The sequence below is a fragment of the Salvelinus alpinus genome, chromosome 7, assembly GCF_045679555.1.
Source record: "Salvelinus alpinus chromosome 7, SLU_Salpinus.1, whole genome shotgun sequence".
NCBI lineage: Eukaryota > Metazoa > Chordata > Actinopteri > Salmoniformes > Salmonidae > Salvelinus > Salvelinus alpinus.
Genome location: NC_092092.1, coordinates 86,567,877 through 86,588,234, shown reverse-complemented (window position 1 = coordinate 86,588,234; position 20,358 = coordinate 86,567,877). Strand labels below are relative to the sequence as shown.

General features: G+C 41.6%; 1 protein-coding gene across 1 annotated transcript in view; it reads left to right on the top strand.

Annotated features, from left to right (window-relative positions):
• Positions 1-15,925, top strand: part of LOC139581800 (lysophosphatidic acid receptor 4-like) — a 17,942-nt gene extending 2,017 nt beyond the window's left edge. The window contains exons 2-5 of the mRNA XM_071411979.1: positions 1,047-1,526; positions 1,690-1,980; positions 13,832-14,064; positions 15,547-15,925. Coding sequence (XP_071268080.1) covers positions 1,242-1,526; positions 1,690-1,980; positions 13,832-14,064; positions 15,547-15,901 — 1,164 coding nt within the window. The 5' untranslated portion in view covers positions 1,047-1,241 and the 3' untranslated portion in view covers positions 15,902-15,925. The remainder of the gene's footprint in view (positions 1-1,046; positions 1,527-1,689; positions 1,981-13,831; positions 14,065-15,546) is intronic.
• The last annotated feature ends 4,433 nt before the right edge of the window (positions 15,926-20,358 follow it).

The window sequence follows — 20,358 nt, the reverse complement described above, 5'->3', positions numbered from 1 at the left end:
TACAGATGGGCTGTTTACAGATGGGCTATTTACAGATGGGCTGTTTACAGATGGGCTGTGTACAGATGGGCTGTTTACAGATGGGCTGTGTACAGATGGGCTGTTTACAGATAGGCTGTGTACAGATGGGCTGTTTACAGATGGGCTGTTTACAGATGGGCTGTTTACAGATGGGCTGTGTACAGATGGGCTGTTTACAGATGGGCTATTTACAGATGGGCTGTTTACAGATGGGCTGTGTACAGATGGGCTGTTTACAGATGGGCTGTGTACAGATGGGCTGTTTACAGATGGGCTATTTACAGATGGGCTGTTTACAGATGGGCTGTGTACAGATGGGCTGTTTACAGATGGGCTGTGTACAGATGGGCTGTTTACAGATGGGCTGTTTACAGATGGGCTGTGTACAGATGGGCTGTGTACAGATGGGCTGTTTACAGATGGGCTGTGTACAGATGGGCTGTTTACAGATGGGCTGTTTACAGATGGGCTGTTTACAGATGGGCTGTGTACAGATGGGCTGTTTACAGATGGGCTATTTACAGATGGGCTGTTTACAGATGGGCTGTGTACAGATGGGCTGTTTACAGATGGGCTGTGTACAGATGGGCTGTTTACAGATGGGCTATTTACAGATGGGCTGTTTACAGATGGGCTGTGTACAGATGGGCTGTTTACAGATGGGCTGTGTACAGATGGGCTGTTTACAGATGGGCTGTGTACAGATGGGCTGTGTACAGATGGGCTGTTTACAGATGGGCTGTTTACAGATGGGCTATTTACAGATGGGCTGTGTATTTAACCTTTATTTAACTGAATAATTTCAGCCAATTATCCCCAGAGTTTGTGAGTCTGCCCTAGGGGAAATGCTTTCATTCTAACATACTAACCGAATTAGAAGGGAGATGCTAGGCTATCATGCTAACAGTCTAACTGACTTAGAAGGGAGATGCTAGGCTATCATGCTAACAGTCTAACTGACTTAGAAGGGAGATGCTAGGCTATCATGCTAACAGTCTAACTGACTTGCTTATTTCTGTCTGCAGGCGAAGCAACCAGCCCAAACACACACACATAGTGTCAGCATCTCTGGGAGTGTGTGTGTGTGTGTGCATCTGAGATCGGGATGCCCTGGAGGGGGCTTGCCTGGTGGACCCCCCACTGACCTCCCCAGAGAACGCCCACTACCCCCCCCCCCCCCTCCCCAACCGTTACCCTTCTACCTTCACCCCGGCCTCAGCATGGCTGGTCTGGTGCTGAATGAGACAGGCATGGAGGACTGTGGGATAGATGACAGCTTTAAGTATGACCTGTACAGCGTGGTCTACAGTGTGGTGTTTGTCCTGGGGCTCTGCACCAACTGTGCTGCTCTCTTTGTGTTCTGCTTCCGGATGAAGCTACGCAACGAGACAACGCTGTTCATGACTAACCTGGCGTTGTCAGACCTTGTGTTTGTGTTCACGCTGCCTTTCAAGGTCTACTACAACGTCAACCGACACTGGCCCTTTGGAGACGAACTCTGCAAGGTAGTTACTACTTTCTAGTCCTTTTCACTGTGTGAACTGTTCTGTCATTGCACAGGTGTTTGACTGTATATGTGTTTCTGTCTAATACATCTATTCCACCCCCCAGGTGTCAGGCAATGAATTCATTAATCAATTAACCATTCAATCTCTCTCCTTCCCCCAGGTATCAGGAACAGCGTTCATCACCAACATCTACGGTTCCATGTTGTTCCTCACCTGCATCAGCGTGGACCGCTTTCTGGCCATCGTCTACCCCTTTCGCTCGCGTTCAGTCCGCACGCGGAGGAACGCAGGCCTGGTGTGTGCTGCGGTCTGGCTCACCATCGTGGGTGGAGGGATATCGGTCACCTTCTTTTCCACGATCAACCAGGCGAACCGCGCCACGGCCTGCTTCGAGGGATTCTCCAAGAGCACCTGGAAGACATACCTGTCTAAGATCACTATATTTATAGAGGTGAGAAGAGAGAGAGAGAGGGAGGCAGGAAGGGAGGAAGAGAGAGAAGGCTTCTCCTCGATCACCTGGAAGATGTAGGCCGGGATTAAATCAGAAACAGCGTATAGCGTGCTTAACATCTCCAATTCAGCCGACATCTGACCTTAAAAAAGATCTCTGGGAACGCTGGTAATATATAAAGATCTCTGGGAACATGGTAATATTGAAAGATCTCTGGGAACGTGGTAATATTGAAAGATCTCTGGGAACGTGGTAATATTGAAAGATCTCTGGGAACGTGGTAATATTGAAAGATCTCTGGGAACGTGGTAATATTGAAAGATCTCTGGGAACGTGGTAATATTGAAAGATCTCTGGGAACGTGGTAATATTGAAAGATCTCTGGGAACGTGGTAATATTGAAAGATCTCTGGGAACGTGGTAATATTGAAAGATCTCTGGGAACGTGGTAATATTGAAAGATCTCTGGGAACGTGGTAATATTGAAAGATCTCTGGGAACGTGGTAATATTGAAAGATCTCTGGGAACGTGGTAATATTGAAAGATCTCTGGGAACGTGGTAATATTGAAAGATCTCTGGGAACGTGGTAATATTGAAAGATCTCTGGGAACGTGGTAATATTGAAAGATCTCTGGGAACGTGGTAATATTGAAAGATCTCTGGGAACGTGGTAATATTGAAAGATCTCTGGGAACGTGGTAACATTGAAAGATCTCTGGGAATATGGTAATATTGAAAGATCTCTGGGAACGTGGTAACATTGAAAGATCTCTGGGAATATGGTAATATTGAAAGATCTCTGGGAACATGGTAATATTGAAAGATCTCTGGGAACGTGGTAATATTGAAAGATCTCTGGGAACGTGGTAATATTGAAAGATCTCTGGGAACGTGGTAATATTGAAAGATCTCTGGGAACGTGGTAACATTGAAAGATCTCTGGGAACGAGGTAATATTGAAAGATCTCTGGGAACGTGGTAATATTGAAAGATCTCTGGGAACGTGGTAATATTGAAAGATCTCTGGGAACATGGTAATATTGAAAGATCTCTGGGAACGTGGTAATATTGAAAGATCTCTGGGAACGTGGTAATATTGAAAGATCTCTGGGAATATGGTAATATTGAAATATCTCTGGGAACGTGGTACTATTGAAAGATCTCTGGGAACGTGGTAACATTCCACGATCTCTGGGAACGTGGTAATATTGATAGATCTCTGGGAACGTGGTAATATTGAAATATCTCTGGGAACGCTGGTAATATTGAAAGATCTCTGGGAACGTGGTAATATTGAAAGATCTCTGGGAACATGGTAATATTGAAAGATCTCTGGGAACGTGGTAACATTGAAAGATCTCTGGGAACGTGGTAATATTGAAAGATCTCTGGGAACGTGGTAATATTGAAAGATCTCTGGGAACGTGGTAATATTGAAAGATCTCTGGGAACGTGGTAATATTGAAAGATCTCTGGGAACGAGGTAATATTGAAAGATCTCTGGGAACGTGGTAATATTGAAAGATCTCTGGGAACGTGGTAATATTGAAAGATCTCTGGGAACGAGGTAATATTGAAAGATCTCTGGGAACGTGGTAATATTGAAAGATATCTGGGAACGTGGTAACATTGAAAGATCTCTGGGAATATGGTAATATTGAAAGATCTCTGGGAACGAGGTAATATTGAAAGATCTCTGGGAACGTGGTAATATTGAAAGATCTCTGGGAACGTGGTAATATTGAAAGATCTCTGGGAACATGGTAATATTGAAAGATCTCTGGGAACGTGGTAATATTGAAAGATCTCTGGGAACGTGGTAATATTGAAAGATCTCTGGGAATATGGTAATATTGAAATATCTCTGGGAACGTGGTACTATTGAAAGATCTCTGGGAACGTGGTAATATTGAAAGATCTCTGGGAACGTGGTAATATTGAAAGATCTCTGGGAACGTGGTAATATTGAAAGATCTCTGGGAACGTGGTAATATTGAAAGATCTCTGGGAACGTGGTAATATTGAAAGATATCTGGGAACGTGGTAACATTGAAAGATCTCTGGGAATATGGTAATATTGAAAGATCTCTGGGAACGTGGTAACATTGAAAGATCTCTGGGAACGTGGTAATATTGAAAGATCTCTGGGAACGTGGTAATATTGAAAGATCTCTGGGAACGTGGTAATATTGAAAGATCTCTGGGAACGTGGTAACATTGAAAGATCTCTGGGAACGAGGTAATATTGAAAGATCTCTGGGAACGTGGTAATATTGAAAGATCTCTGGGAACGTGGTAATATTGAAAGATCTCTGGGAACATGGTAATATTGAAAGATCTCTGGGAACGTGGTAATATTGAAAGATCTCTGGGAACGTGGTAATATTGAAAGATCTCTGGGAATATGGTAATATTGAAATATCTCTGGGAACGTGGTACTATTGAAAGATCTCTGGGAACGTGGTAACATTCCACGATCTCTGGGAACGTGGTAATATTGATAGATCTCTGGGAACGTGGTAATATTGAAATATCTCTGGGAACGCTGGTAATATTGAAAGATCTCTGGGAACGTGGTAATATTGAAAGATCTCTGGGAACATGGTAATATTGAAAGATCTCTGGGAACGTGGTAACATTGAAAGATCTCTGGGAACGTGGTAATATTGAAAGATCTCTGGGAACGTGGTAATATTGAAATATCTCTGGGAACGTGGTAATATTGAAAGATCTCTGGGAACGTGGTAATATTGAAAGATCTCTGGGAACGAGGTAATATTGAAAGATCTCTGGGAACGTGGTAATATTGAAAGATCTCTGGGAACGTGGTAATATTGAAAGATCTCTGGGAACGAGGTAATATTGAAAGATCTCTGGGAACGTGGTAATATTGAAAGATATCTGGGAACGTGGTAACATTGAAAGATCTCTGGGAATATGGTAATATTGAAAGATCTCTGGGAACGAGGTAATATTGAAAGATCTCTGGGAACGTGGTAATATTGAAAGATCTCTGGGAACGTGGTAATATTGAAAGATCTCTGGGAACATGGTAATATTGAAAGATCTCTGGGAACGTGGTAATATTGAAAGATCTCTGGGAACGTGGTAATATTGAAAGATCTCTGGGAATATGGTAATATTGAAATATCTCTGGGAACGTGGTACTATTGAAAGATCTCTGGGAACGTGGTAACATTCCACGATCTCTGGGAACGTGGTAATATTTATAGATCTCTGGGAACGTGGTAATATTGAAATATCTCTGGGAACGCTGGTAATATTGAAAGATCTCTGGGAACGTGGTAATATTGAAAGATCTCTGGGAACATGGTAATATTGAAAGATCTCTGGGAACATGGTAATATTGAAAGATCTCTGGGAACGCTGGTAATATTGAAAGATCTCTGGGAACGTGGTAACATTGAACGATCTCTGGGAACGTGGTAATATTGAAAGATCTCTGGGAACGTGGTAATATTGAAAGATCTCAGGGAACGTGGTAATATTGAAAGATCTCTGGGAACGTGGTAATATTGAAAGATCTCTGGGAACGTGGTAATATTGAAAGATCTCTGGGAACGTGGTAATATTGAAAGATCTCTGGGAACGTGGTAATATTGAAAGATCTCTGGGAACGTGGTAATATTGAAAGATCTCTGGGAACGTGGTAACATTGAACGATCTCTGGGAACGCTGGTAATATTGAAAGATCTCTGGGAACGTGGTAATATTGAAAGATCTCTGGGAACATGGTAATATTGAAAGATCTCTGGGAACATGGTAATATTGAAAGATCTCTGGGAACGCTGGTAATATTGAAAGATCTCTGGGAACGTGGTAACATTGAACGATCTCTGGGAACGTGGTAATATTGAAAGATCTCTGGGAACGTGGTAATATTGAAAGATCTCAGGGAACGTGGTAATATTGAAAGATCTCTGGGAACGTGGTAATATTGAAAGATCTCTGGGAACGTGGTAATATTGAAAGATCTCTGGGAACGTGGTAATATTGAAAGATCTCTGGGAACGTGGTAATATTGAAAGATCTCTGGGAACGTGGTAATATTGAAAGATCTCTGGGAACGTGGTAATATTGAAAGATCTCAGGGAACGTGGTAATATTGAAAGATCTCTGGGAACGTGGTAATATTGAAAGATCTCTGGGAACGTGGTAATATTGAAAGATCTCTGGGAACGTGGTAATATTGAAAGATCTCTGGGAACGTGGTAATATTGAAAGATCTCTGGGAACGTGGTAATATTGAAAGATCTCTGGGAACGTGGTAATATTGAAAGATCTCTGGGAACGTGGTAATATTGAAAGATCTCTGGGAACGTGGTAATATTGAAAGATCTCTGGGAACGTGGTAATATTGAAAGATCTCTGGGAACGTGGTAATATTGAAAGATCTCTGGGAACGTGGTAATATTGAACGATCTCTGGGAACGCTGGTAATATTGCTATAAAAGCCACCTTGTCTTTAAACACAATGGGATTGAATCCTGGCCTTACCTCTCAAAGTATATCAGTATCTATCAGTGTGTCTATCAGTATCTATCAGTATCTATCAGTGTCTATCAGTATCTATCAGTGTCCATCAGTATCTATCAGTATCTATCAGTGTCTATCAGTATCTATCAGTGTGTCTATCAGTATCTATCAGTGTGTCTATCAGTGTGTCTATCAGTTACTATCAGTATCTATCAGTGTCTATCAGTATCTATCAGTGTCTATCAGTGTCTATCAGTATCTATCAGTGTCCATCAGTATCTATCAGTATCTATCAGTATTTATCAGTGTCTATCAGTATCTATCAGTGTCTATCAGTGTCTATCAGTATCTATCAGTATCTATCAGTATCAATCAGTATCTATCAGTATCTATCAGTGTCTATCAGTGTCTATCAATGTCTATCAGTGTGTCTATCAGTGTGTCTATCAGTGTGTCTATCAGTATCTATCAGTGTCTATCAGTATCTATCAGTATCTATCAGTATCTATCAGTGTCTATCAGTGTCTATCAATGTCTATCAGTGTGTCTATCAGTATCTATCAGTATCTATCAGTGTCTATCAGTGTCCATCAGTATCTATCAGTGTCTATCGGTGTCCATCAGTATCTATCAGTATCTATCAGTATCTATCAGTGTCCATCAGTGTCCATCAGTATCTATCAGTGTCTATCGGTGTCCATCAGTATCTATCAGTGTGTCTATCAGTATCTATCAGTATCTATCAGTGTCTATCAATGTCTATCAGTGTCCATCAGTATCTATCAGTATCTATCAGTGTCTATCAGTGTCCATCAGTATCTATCAGTGTCTATCAGTGTCCATCAGTATCTATCAGTATCTATCAGTGTGTCTATCAGTATCTATCAGTGTCTATCAGTGTCTATCAGTGTCTATCAATGTCTATCAGTGTCCATCAGTATCTATCAGTATCTATCAGTGTGTCTATCAGTATCTATCAGTGTCTATCAGTGTCTATCAGTGTCCATCAGTATCTATCAGTATCTATCAGTATCTATCAGTGTCTATCAGTATCCATCAGTATCTATCAGTGTGTCTATCAGTGTCTATCAGTATCTATCAGTGTGTCTATCAGTGTCTATCAGTGTTTATCAGTATCTATCAGTGTGTCTATCAGTGTCTATCAGTGTCCATCAGTATCTATCAGTGTGTCTATCAGTATCTATCAGTATCTATCAGTGTCTATCAATGTCTATCAGTGTCCATCAGTATCTATCAGTGTCTATCAGTGTCTATCAATGTCTATCAGTGTCCATCAGTATCTATCAGTGTCTATCAGTGTCTATCAGTGTCTATCAGTGTCCATCAGTATCTATCAGTGTCTATCAGTGTCTATCAATGTCTATCAATGTCTATCAGTGTCCATCAGTATCTATCAGTGTCTATCAGTATCTATCAGTGTCTATCAATGTCTATCAGTGTCCATCAGTATCTATCAGTATCTATCAGTGTCCATCAGCATCTATCAGTATCTATCAGTGTCCATCAGTATTTATCAGTATCTATCAGTATCTATCAGTGTCTATCAGTATCTATCAGTGTGTCTATCAGTGTCTATCAGTATCTATCAGTGTGTCTATCAGTGTCTATCAGTGTCTATCAGTATCTATCAGTGTGTCTATCAGTGTCTATCAGTGTCCATCAGTATCTATCAGTGTGTCTATCAGTATCTATCAGTATCTATCAGTGTCTATCAATGTCTATCAGTGTCTATCAGTGTATATCAGTGTCTATCAATGTCTATCAGTGTCCATCAGTATCTATCAGTGTCTATCAGTGTCTATCAGTGTCTATCAGTGTCTATCAGTGTCTATCAGTGTCCATCAGTGTCCATCAGTGTCTATCAGTGTCTATCAATGTCTATCAGTGTCCATCAGTATCTATCAGTGTCTATCAGTATCTATCAGTGTCTATCAGAGTCTATCAATGTCTATCAGTGTCCATCAGTGTCCATCAGTATCTATCAGTATCTATCAGTGTCTATCAGTGTCCATCAGTATCTATCAGTATCTATCAGTGTGTCTATCAGTATCTATCAGTGTCTATCAGTGTCCATCAGTATCTATCAGTGTCTATCAGTGTCTATCAGTATCTATCAGTGTCTATCAGTGTCCATCAGTATCAATCAGTGTCTATCAGTGTCTATCAGTGTCCATCAGTGTCTATCAGTATCAATCAGTGTCTATCAGTGTCCATCAGTATCTATCAGTGTCTATCAGTGTCTATCAGTGTCTATCAGTGTCTATCAGTATCTATCAGTGTCTATCAGTGTCTATCAGTGTCTATCAGTGTCCATCAGTGTCCATCAGTGTCTATCAGTGTCTATCAGTGTCCATCAGTATCAATCAGTGTCTATCAGTGTCCATCAGTATCTATCAGTATCTATCAGTGTCTATCAGTGTCTATCAGTGTCCATCAGTGTCCATCAGTATCTATCAGTATCTATCAGTATCTATCAGTGTCTATCAGTATCTATCAGTGTCTATCAGTGTCTATCAATGTCTATCAGTGTCCATCAGTATCTATCAGTATCTATCAGTGTCTATCAGTGTCTATCAGTGTCCATCAGTATCTATCAGTATCTATCAGTGTGTCTATCAGTATCTATCAGTGTCTATCAGTGTCCATCAGTATCTATCAGTGTCTATCAGTGTCTATCAGTATCTATCAGTGTCTATCAGTGTCCATCAGTATCAATCAGTGTCTATCAGTGTCTATCAGTGTCCATCAGTGTCTATCAGTGTCTATCAGTGTCTATCAGTATCAATCAGTGTCTATCAGTATCTATCAGTGTCTATCAGTGTCTATCAGTGTCTATCAGTGTCTATCAGTGTCTATCAGTATCTATCAGTGTCTATCAGTGTCTATCAGTGTCCATCAGTATCAATCAGTGTCTATCAGTGTCTATCAGTGTCCATCAGTATCAATCAGTGTCTATCAGTGTCCATCAGTGTCCATCAGTATCTATCAGTATCTATCAGTGTCTATCAGTGTCTATCAGTGTCCATCAGTGTCCATCAGTGTCTATCAGTATCTATCAGTGTCTATCAGTGTCCATCAGTATCTATCAGTGTCCATCAGTGTCCATCAGTATCTATCAGTGTGTCTATCAGTGTCTATCAGTATCTATCAGTGTGTCTATCAGTGTCTATCAGTATCTATCAGTGTCTATCAGTGTCCATCAGTATCTATCAGTGTCTATCAGTGTCCATCAGTATCTATCAGTATCTATCAGTGTCCATCAGTATCTATCAGTGTGTCTATCAGTGTCTATCAGTATCTATCAGTGTCTATCAATGTCTATCAGTGTCCATCAGTGTGTCTATCAGTATCTATCAGTGTCTATCAATGTCTATCAGTGTCCATCAGTATCTATCAGTGTGTCTATCAGTGTCTATCAGTATCTATCAGTGTCTATCAGTGTCCATCAGTATCTATCAGTGTCTATCAGTGTCCATCAGTATCTTTCAGTGTCCATCAGTGTCCATCAGTATCTATCAGTGTGTCTATCAGTGTCTATCAGTATCTATCAGTGTCTATCAGTGTCCATCAGTATCTATCAGTGTCTATCAGTGTCTATCAGTGTCCATCAGTATCTATCAGTGTCCATCAGTGTCCATCAGTATCTATCAGTGTCCATCAGTGTCCATCAGTATCTATCAGTGTGTCTATCAGTGTCTATCAGTATCTATCAGTGTGTCTATCAGTGTCTATCAGTATATATCAGTGTCTATCAGTGTCCATCAGTGTCTATCAGTGTGTCCATCAGTATCTATCAGTATCTATCAGTGTCTATCAGTATCTATCAGTATCTATCAATGTCTATCAGTGTCCATCAGTATCTATCAGTATCTATCAGTTTCTATCAGTATCTATCAGTGTGTCTATCAGTATCTATCAGTGTCTATCAATGTCTATCAGTGTCCATCAGTATCTATCAGTGTCTATCAGTGTCTATCAGTGTCCATCAGTATCTATCAGTGTGTCTATCAGTATCTATCAGTGTCTATCAATGTCTATCAGTGTCCATCAGTATCTATCAGTGTGTCTATCAGTATCTATCAGTGTCTATCAATGTCTATCAGTGTCCATCAGTATCTATCAGTGTGTCTATCAGTATCTATCAGTGTCTATCAGTGTCCATCAGTGTCTATCAGTGTCCATCAGTGTCTATCAGTGTGTCCATCAGTGTCCATCAGTATCTATCAGTGTCTATCAGTGTCTATCAGTATCTATCAGTGTCTATCAGTATCTATCAGTGTCTATCAAAGTCTATCAGTGTCCATCAGTATCTATCAGTATCTATCAGTGTCTATCAGTGTCTATCAGTGTCTATCAGTGTCCATCAGTATCTATCAGTATCTATCAGTGTGTCTATCAGTGTCTATCAGTGTCTATCAGTGTCCATCAGTATCTATCAGTGTCTATCAGTGTCCATCAGTATCTATCAGTATCTATCAGTGTCCATCAGTATCTATCAGTGTATATCAGTGTCCATCAGTGTCCATCAGTATCTATCAGTGTCTATCAGTGTCCATCAGTGTCTATCAGTATCTATCAGTATCTATCAGTGTCTATCAGTGTCTATCAGTGTCTATCAGTGTCCATCAGTATCTATCAGTGTCTATCAGTGTCCATCAGTATCTATCAGTGTCTATCAGTGTCTATCAGTATCTATCAGTGTCTATCAGTGTCCATCAGTATCAATCAGTGTCTATCAGTGTCTATCAGTATCTATCAGTGTCTATCAGTGTCCATCAGTATCTATCAGTGTCTATCAGTGTCCATCAGTATCTATCAGTGTCTATCAGTGTCCATCAGTATCTATCAGTGTCTATCAGTGTATATCAGTATCTATCAGTGTCTATCAGTGTCCATCAGTATCAATCAGTGTCTATCAGTGTCTATCAGTATCTATCAGTGTCTATCAGTGTCCATCAGTATCTATCAGTGTCTATCAGTGTCCATCAGTGTCCATCAGTGTCCATCAGTGTCCATCAGTGTCCATCAGTGTCTATCAGTGTCTATCAGTGTCCATCAGTATCTATCAGTATCTATCAGTGTCCACCAGTGTCCATCAGTGTCCATCAGTGTCCATCAGTGTCCATCAGTGTCCATCTATCAGTATCTATCAGTGTCCATCAGTGTCCATCAGTGTCCATCAGTATCTATCAGTGTGTCTATCAGTGTGTCTATCAGTGTCTATCAGTGTCCATCAGTGTCCATCAGTATCTATCAGTATCTATCAGTATCTATCAGAATCTATCAGTGTCCATCAGTGTCCATCAGTGTCCATCAGTGTCCATCAGTGTCCATCAGTGTCCATCAGTGTCTATCAGTGTCTATCAGTGTGTCTATCAGTGTCTATCAGTGTCCATCAGTGTCCATCAGTGTCTATCAGTGTGTCTATCAGTGTCTATCAGTGTGTATCAGTGTCTATCAGTGTCCATCAGTATCTATCAGTGTCTATCAGTGTCCATCAGTATCTATCAGTGTCTATCAGTGTCCATCAGTATCTATCAGTGTCTATCAGTGTATATCAGTATCTATCAGTGTCTATCAGTGTCCATCAGTATCAATCAGTGTCTATCAGTGTCTATCAGTATCTATCAGTGTCTATCAGTGTCCATCAGTATCTATCAGTGTCTATCAGTGTCCATCAGTGTCCATCAGTGTCTATCAGTGTCCATCAGTGTCCATCAGTGTCTATCAGTGTCTATCAGTGTCTATCAGTGTCTATCAGTGTCCATCAGTATCTATCAGTATCTATCAGTATCTATCAGTGTCCATCAGTGTCCATCAGTGTCCATCAGTGTCCATCAGTGTCCATCAGTATCTATCAGTATCTATCAGTGTCCATCAGTGTCCATCAGTGTCCATCAGTATCTATCAGTGTGTCTATCAGTGTGTCTATCAGTGTCTATCAGTGTCTATCAGTGTCCATCAGTGTCCATCAGTATCTATCAGTATCTATCAGTATCTATCAGTGTCCATCAGTGTCCATCAGTGTCCATCAGTGTCCATCAGTGTCCATCAGTGTCTATCAGTGTCTGTCAGTGTGTCTATCAGTGTCTATCAGTGTCTATCAGTGTCCATCAGTGTCCATCAGTGTCTATCAGTGTGTCTATCAGTGTCTATCAGTGTGTCTATCAGTGTCCATCAGTGTCCATCAGTGTCCATCAGTATCTATCAGTATCTATCAGTGTCCATCAGTGTCCATCAGTGTCCATCAGTGTCCATCAGTGTCTATCAGTGTCTATCAGTGTGTCTATCAGTGTCTATCAGTGTCCATCAGTGTCCATCAGTGTCCATCAGTATCTATCAGTATCTATCAGTGTCTATCAGTGTCCATCAGTATCTATCAGTGTCTATCAGTGTCTATCAGTGTCCATCAGTATCTATCAGTATCTATCAGTATCTATCAGTGTCCATCAGTGTCCATCAGTGTCCATCAGTGTCCATCAGTGTCCATCAGTGTCCATCAGTATCTATCAGTAACTATCAGTGTCCATCAGTGTCCATCAGTATCTATCAGTGTGTCTATCAGTGTGTCTATCAGTGTCTATCAGTGTCTATCAGTGTCCATCAGTGTCCATCAGTATCTATCAGTATCTATCAGTATCTATCAGTATCTATCAGTATCTATCAGTATCTATCAGTGTCCATCAGTGTCCATCAGTGTCCATCAGTGTCCATCAGTGTCCATCAGTGTCTATCAGTGTGTCTATCAGTGTCTATCAGTGTCTATCAGTGTCCATCAGTGTCCATCAGTGTCTATCAGTGTGTCTATCAGTGTCTATCAGTGTGTCTATCAGTGTCCATCAGTGTCCATCAGTGTCCATCAGTATCTATCAGTATCTATCAGTGTCCATCAGTGTCCATCAGTGTCCATCAGTGTCCATCAGTGTCTATCAGTGTCTATCAGTGTGTCTATCAGTGTCTATCAGTGTCCATCAGTGTCCACCAGTGTCCATCAGTATCTATCAGTATCTATCAGTGTCTATCAGTGTCCATCAGTATCTATCAGTGTCTATCAGTGTGTCTATCAGTGTCCATCAGTATCTATCAGTGTCTATCAGTGTGTCTATCAGTATCTATCAATGTCTATCAGTGTCCATCAGTATCTATCAGTATCTATCAGTGTGTCTATCAGTATCTATCAGTGTGTCTATCAGTATCTATCAGTATCTATCAGTGTCTATCAGTGTCTAACAGTGTGTATATATATCAGTGTCTATCAGTGTGTATCAGTGTGTCTATATGTCTGTATCTTATTATTAATTCATGTGCTAAGCTATTCCTGTCCTCTCCAGATCGTAGGTTTTCTCCTCCCCCTCATGACCAACCTGGTGTGTTCCTCTCTGGTGCTGAGAACCCTCCGTCGCCCAGGGACCATCGGCCACGGCTGCAACAGCAAGCGCCGGGTCCTCCGTATGATCCTCGTCCACCTGGCCATCTTCATCGTCTGCTTCGTCCCATACAACTCCATCCTCTTCCTCTACGCCATGGTGCGGACCCAGGCTCTGGTCAACTGTAACCTTGAGAGGTATAACTAACCCTATAACTCCATCCTCTTCCTCTACACCATGGTGCAGACCCAGGCTCTGGTCAACTGTAACCTTGAGAGGTATAACTAACCCTATAACTCCATCCTCTTCCTCTACACCATGGTGCAGACCCAGGCTCTGGTCAACTGTAACCTTGAGAGGTATAACTAACCCTATAACTCCATCCTCTTCCTCTATACCATGGTGCAGACCCAGGCTCTGGTCAACTGTAACCTTGAGAGGTATAACTATCCCTATAACTCCATCCTCTTCCTCTACACCATGGTGCGGACCCAGGCTCTGGTCAACTGTAACCTTGAGAGGTATAACTAACCCTACAACTCCATCCTCTTCCTCTACACCATGGTGCGGACCCAGGCTCTGGTCAACTGTAACCTTGAGAGGTATAACTAACCCTATAACTCCATCCTCTTCCTCTACACCATGGTGCAGACCCAGGCTCTGGTCAACTGTAACCTTGAGAGGTATAACTAACCCTATAACTCCATCCTATTCCTCTACACCATGGTGCGGACCCAGGCTCTGGTCAACTGTAACCTTGAGAGGTATAACTAACCCTATAACTCCATCCTCTTCCTCTACACCATGGTGCGGACCCAGGCTCTGGTCAACTGTAACCTTGAGAGGTATAACTAACCCTATAACTCCATCCTCTTCCTCTACACCATGGTGCGGACCCAGGCTCTGGTCAACTGTAACCTTGAGAGGTATAACTAACCCTATAACTCCATCCTCTTCCTCTACACCATGGTGCAGAACCAGGCTCTGGTCAACTGTAACCTTGAGAGGTATAACTAACCCTATAACTCCATCCTCTTCCTCTACACCATGGTGCAGACCCAGGCTCTGGTCAACTGTAACCTTGAGAGGTATAACTAACCCTATAACTCCATCCTCTTCCTCTACACCATGGTGCAGACCCAGGCTCTGGTCAACTGTAACCTTGAGAGGTATAACTAACCCTATAACTCCATCCTCTTCCTCTACACCATGGTGCGGACCCAGGCCCTGGTCAACTGTAACCTTGAGAGGTATAACTAACCCTATAACTCCATCCTCTTCCTCTACACCATGGTGCGGACCCAGGCTCTGGTCAACTGTAACCTTGAGAGGTATAACTAACCCTATAACTCCATCCTCTTCCTCTACGCCATGGTGCAGACCCAGGCTCTGGTCAACTGTAACCTTGAGAGGTATAACTAACCCTATAACTCCATCCTCTTCCTCTACACCATGGTGCGGACCCAGGCTCTGGTCAACTGTAACACTTTAGCACTTGCATTTTAAGAAATCAATCAATCAATCAACATGTCCATTTTTATAAAAATGTTATCCTCTGAAATGTGTTGTTGCTGTTTGTAGATATGTGATTTAGTTTGTCTGTATGTACAGTATGGTGTTTGCTGCAAAATTACTTGCCACATTGAGGCCATTAATTTAGCGTTGTTCTGAATGTGAAGGTTTGTCCGGACGCTGTACCCCATCACCCTGTGTCTGGCCACCCTCAACTGCTGCCTAGACCCAGTGGTGTACTACTTTACCTCTGAGTCCTTCCAGAAGAGTCTCACCACAGGGGGGAAGGGAGGGGTCCGGGCTGAGAGCATCCCCCGCAGCGACACACACCTGAGTAGTGAGGCAGAGACGCAGCAGGACACAGGGACACTGACCAGGGATGGGAGACCGTGGAGAGACACACGGGACTGGACAGTCACCAGGAGAGACTCACAAGAAGCATCACTCACTAGAAACACACAGGACGCACACGCTCTCGCCAGCAACGGGAAAGATAAGGGAGTGAATGAGACTCAGTTCTGACACTGCAGGAGAGACAGGGAGAAATAGAGAGAGAAAGAGAGAGAGAGGAAGACAGCGAGATGACAGTTCAGGATGGAGAAATCAAGTTTCTGAGTCCAAGCCCTAGCTCCAAAGCCACCGTATCTCCGCTCCCCCAAAAATATATGTCACTTTCTCTTTGGAAGAGCAGGGATTGAATGCCGTCTGAAACAACGCAGTGTGCCTCGTCAAAAAGTCTGACGATAGTTCGGGAGTCTCTGCCGCTCTTTCGGCATAGTGAAGCCTCTGTTAACTGCAGCTCGCCAGAGCAGTTCTTCCACTGTCAGGAGAAATGGTAATGCATATTAATATATGTTAATTGCATGCAAATAAAGGTTGCTTTGCTACAACACCCACAACAGAAAGACAATCATGGTCTCAGATTCGCAGGTAGAGGACTTCTGTGAGATGTTGCTGTCAACATCAGGGGGTATCTTCATCTTTGTATTTCCGGATAGCCGACCGGCTCGATTCAGTCATATGTAGCAACATTTGAAATTGTGTTTTTTACATTAGACAAAAGTAGAGACTCAGAGCTAGACAATTGTACAGTACACACTACAGTTGAGGAACAATGGGAAAGTCATTCTGCTTTGAAAATGTATAAACTGAAGAGCTTTTCTTTGTCTATACCCATTCAACATTGTTCACACCCTCTTAAGCCTTAGCCCCACTCATCTCTTTAAGGATTCACATGTGAGGCCATGTGCTAAACAGAGGGAGTAGTGTACTAAACAACCAAAGATCAAGACTAAATAAAGGCTGGTTTATATTACGTGTATCGACAGTTGTCGCAGTGACATCATGTACATTCTATTGTTGTCCAGCATCAAACTTGTTGTTGTAGTTATGAAAAAGTAAAAACACAAAAATGACAGGCTGCATTTCATCAGCAGCCTGGTCGTCCAAAATAGCATAACTGGTGTATTTTAACACCAAGTAACCCATCTGTTAAAAATGAATTTAGGATTTGTCAATCCAGCAAACCAGGAAACAAAAAGCAACTTTCTAACCAATGTTTTGGTTTGTTTCTAGCTTGTTAGCTGGCTAGCCTGTTCAAATCATGACCATATCATAACTCACAATAAGCTAATAACAGACAATAGACAGTTGTGAGTGTGACGAAGTAAAAGCACGACATTCTACCGGAGAATTTTAGAACTTGGACACTGCCTTGCTGGCCTAAGAGAGTCTAGCACGCTAATTTGATTTTGGTGCAGGTTTTGGTGCATGTTGTTCTTCACACTACCGTCTCTGGTAAATACACGCTATATCAAATAAATCAAAGTTTATTCGTCACATGCACAGGATACATAAGGTGTAAACGGTACAGTGAAATGGTTACTTGCATAGTGGAGTCTATTGTTTATGCATGTAACGTTAGATCGCTAGCTAGCTAAACAATGACCCATAATCCCAACTTGTAACATCACTACCCTGCATGAATCTACAGGTAAATAAAGCTAACCAACTGGGTTCAATATGAGCTAGCTAGCTAAAATTAGGCTATAACTAGCAATGCAAATGGCTCTGAGATACGAATAATATTACTACACTGATCACACAAGTAACGTTAGCTAGCTAATGAAAATGACTTTCTGATCAAACGTATAAACATATAATATCTGAAAATGTAGCTAGACTCTCTTACCTGTATACATGGATGAACGCTTCTCCCTCTATGCCGTGGATGCCCTTAGTTTGAAGATGTAATCCGGAGACTGGTGTTTTCTACAACAGCCTTCTGTGTGTTCTCTTTTCGACTCCCTCCGCATATTTGCAATCAAACGCCTTAGCTATCATACTCCACCAGGCTTCCACCAAGCATTCCTCTGATTTCAAACCTCGGTACTCCAGAAAGTGGAGAGCCTTAGCAACACTTTTGCAGTTCTTCGTGATATCTTTCAAAAAATCTGCCTTAGAAAGGATTACCTACACACACTGACCAGTTCATGTCATAGACAGGATTACCTACACATACTGACCAGTTCATGTCATAGACAGGATTACCTACACACACTGACCAGTTCATGTCATAGACAGGATTACCTACACATACTGACCAGTTCATGTCATAGACAGGATTACCTACACATACTGACCAGTTCATGTCATAGACAGGATTACCTACACATACTGACCAGTTCATGTCATAGACAGGATTATCTACACATACTGACCAGCTCATGTTATAGACAGGATTACCTACACATACTGACCAGTTCATGTCATAGACAGGATTATCTACACACACTGACCAGTTCATGTCATAGACAGGATTACCTGGACATACTGACCAGTTCATGTCATAGACAGGATTACCTACACACACTGACCAGTTCATGTCATAGACAGGATTACCTACACATACTGACCAGTTCATGTCATAGACAGGATTACCTACACATACTGACCAGTTCATGTCATAGACAGGATTACCTACATATACTGACCAGTTCATGTTATAGACAGGATTACCTACACACACTGACCAGTTCATGTTATAGACAGGATTACCTACACACACTGACCAGTTCATGTCATAGACAGGATTACCTACACACACTGACCAGTTCATGTTATAGACAGGATTACCTACACACACTGACCAGTTCATGTCATAGACAGGATTACCTACACACACTGACCAGCTCATGTCATAGACAGGATTACCTAAACACACTGACCAGTTCATGTCATAGACAGGATTACCTACACATACTGACCAGTTCATGTCATAGACAGGATTACCTACACATACTGACCAGGTCATGTTATAGACAGGATTACCTACACACACTGACCAGTTCATGTCATAGACAGGATTACCTACACATACTGACCAGGTCATGTTATAGACAGGATTACCTACACACACTGACCAGTTCATGTCATAGACAGGATTACCTACACATACTGACCAGTTCATGTCATAGACAGGATTACCTACACACACTGACCAGCTCATGTCATAGACAGGATTACCTACACACACTGACCAGCTCATGTCATAGACAGGATTACCTACACACACTGACCAGTTCATGTCATAGACAGGATTACCTACACACACTGACCAGTTCATATTATAGACAGTAGTGTGCCACAATGCAGACCAATCCGAACATATCTCTCGGCATGTCCAGCCCATCCATTATCTCAGCCTATCATGGCTAGTGGGAAGGATCCTCATTTTTTCCATTGCTAAACTATCTAGGCTCGTAATTTAACAATGTTATTCGTATTTACAGATGGCATACAAGTTTGTTATTAAGGCACATGAAAGTTCACAACCCAGAAGGCATTTCTGACAAAAAAACGAATTTCGATAAAAAATAAATGTTTATGTTTAAACGCCTGTGAAGTAATGAGGTGCAACAATCTCCTAGTTTCCCGAAACGAGTTACATTTGATTAGATATAAGGAGTAGATATATAAGGAGTAGATATATAAGGAGTAGATATACAAGTAGATATACAAGGAGTAGATATACAAGGAGTAGATATACAAAGAGTAGATATACAAGGAGTAGATATATAAGGAGTAGATATACAAGGAGTAGATATATAAGGAGTAGATATATAAGGAGTAGATATACAAGGGGTAGATATACAAGGAGTAGATATACAAGGAGTAGATATACAAGGAGTAGATATACAAGGAGTAGATATACAAGGAGTAGATATATAAGGAGTAGATATACAAGGGGTAGATATACAAGGGGTAGATATACAAGGAGTAGATATACAAGGAGTAGATATACAAGGAGTAGATATACAGGAGTAGATATATAAGGAGTAGATCCTGATATGCATGTCCTTAATCAGGATATTCTACGTAATGTGACCGTTTCTAGATGCATCCCGTCCGGACCTCAGAATTCTCCCTCCTACCGTATGAGTCCAGGGAGATATCTGGGGTGAGATATGTTCATGCACCCACTTACACATTTGTAGTATATGTGCATGTGTCAACAAGCTGACATACAGTATCTAAGGCTTTATACTTAGAACGAATCCACATGTTTTCAGAGATGTATCATATCTGGAGTCATTACCTGGTAATTTATGGCTCTGTATTTCTAATAAAAATCTTAATTTCAATAGATTCACTGTATATACAAAAGTATGTGGACACACCTTCAAATTAGTGGATTCGGCTATTTTAACCACTCCCGTTGCTGACAGGTGTATACAATCGAGCACACAGCCATGCAATCCCCACAGACAAACATTGGCAGTAGAATGGCCTTACTGTAGAGCTCAATGACTTTCAATGCGACACCATCATAGGATGCCACCTTTCCAACAAGTCAGTTCGTAAAATGTCTGCCCTGCTAGAGCTGCTTCGGTCAACTGTAAGTGCTGTTATTGTGAAGTGGAAACATCTAGGAGCAACAACGGCTCAGCCGCGAAGTGGTAGGCCACAGAACGGGACCG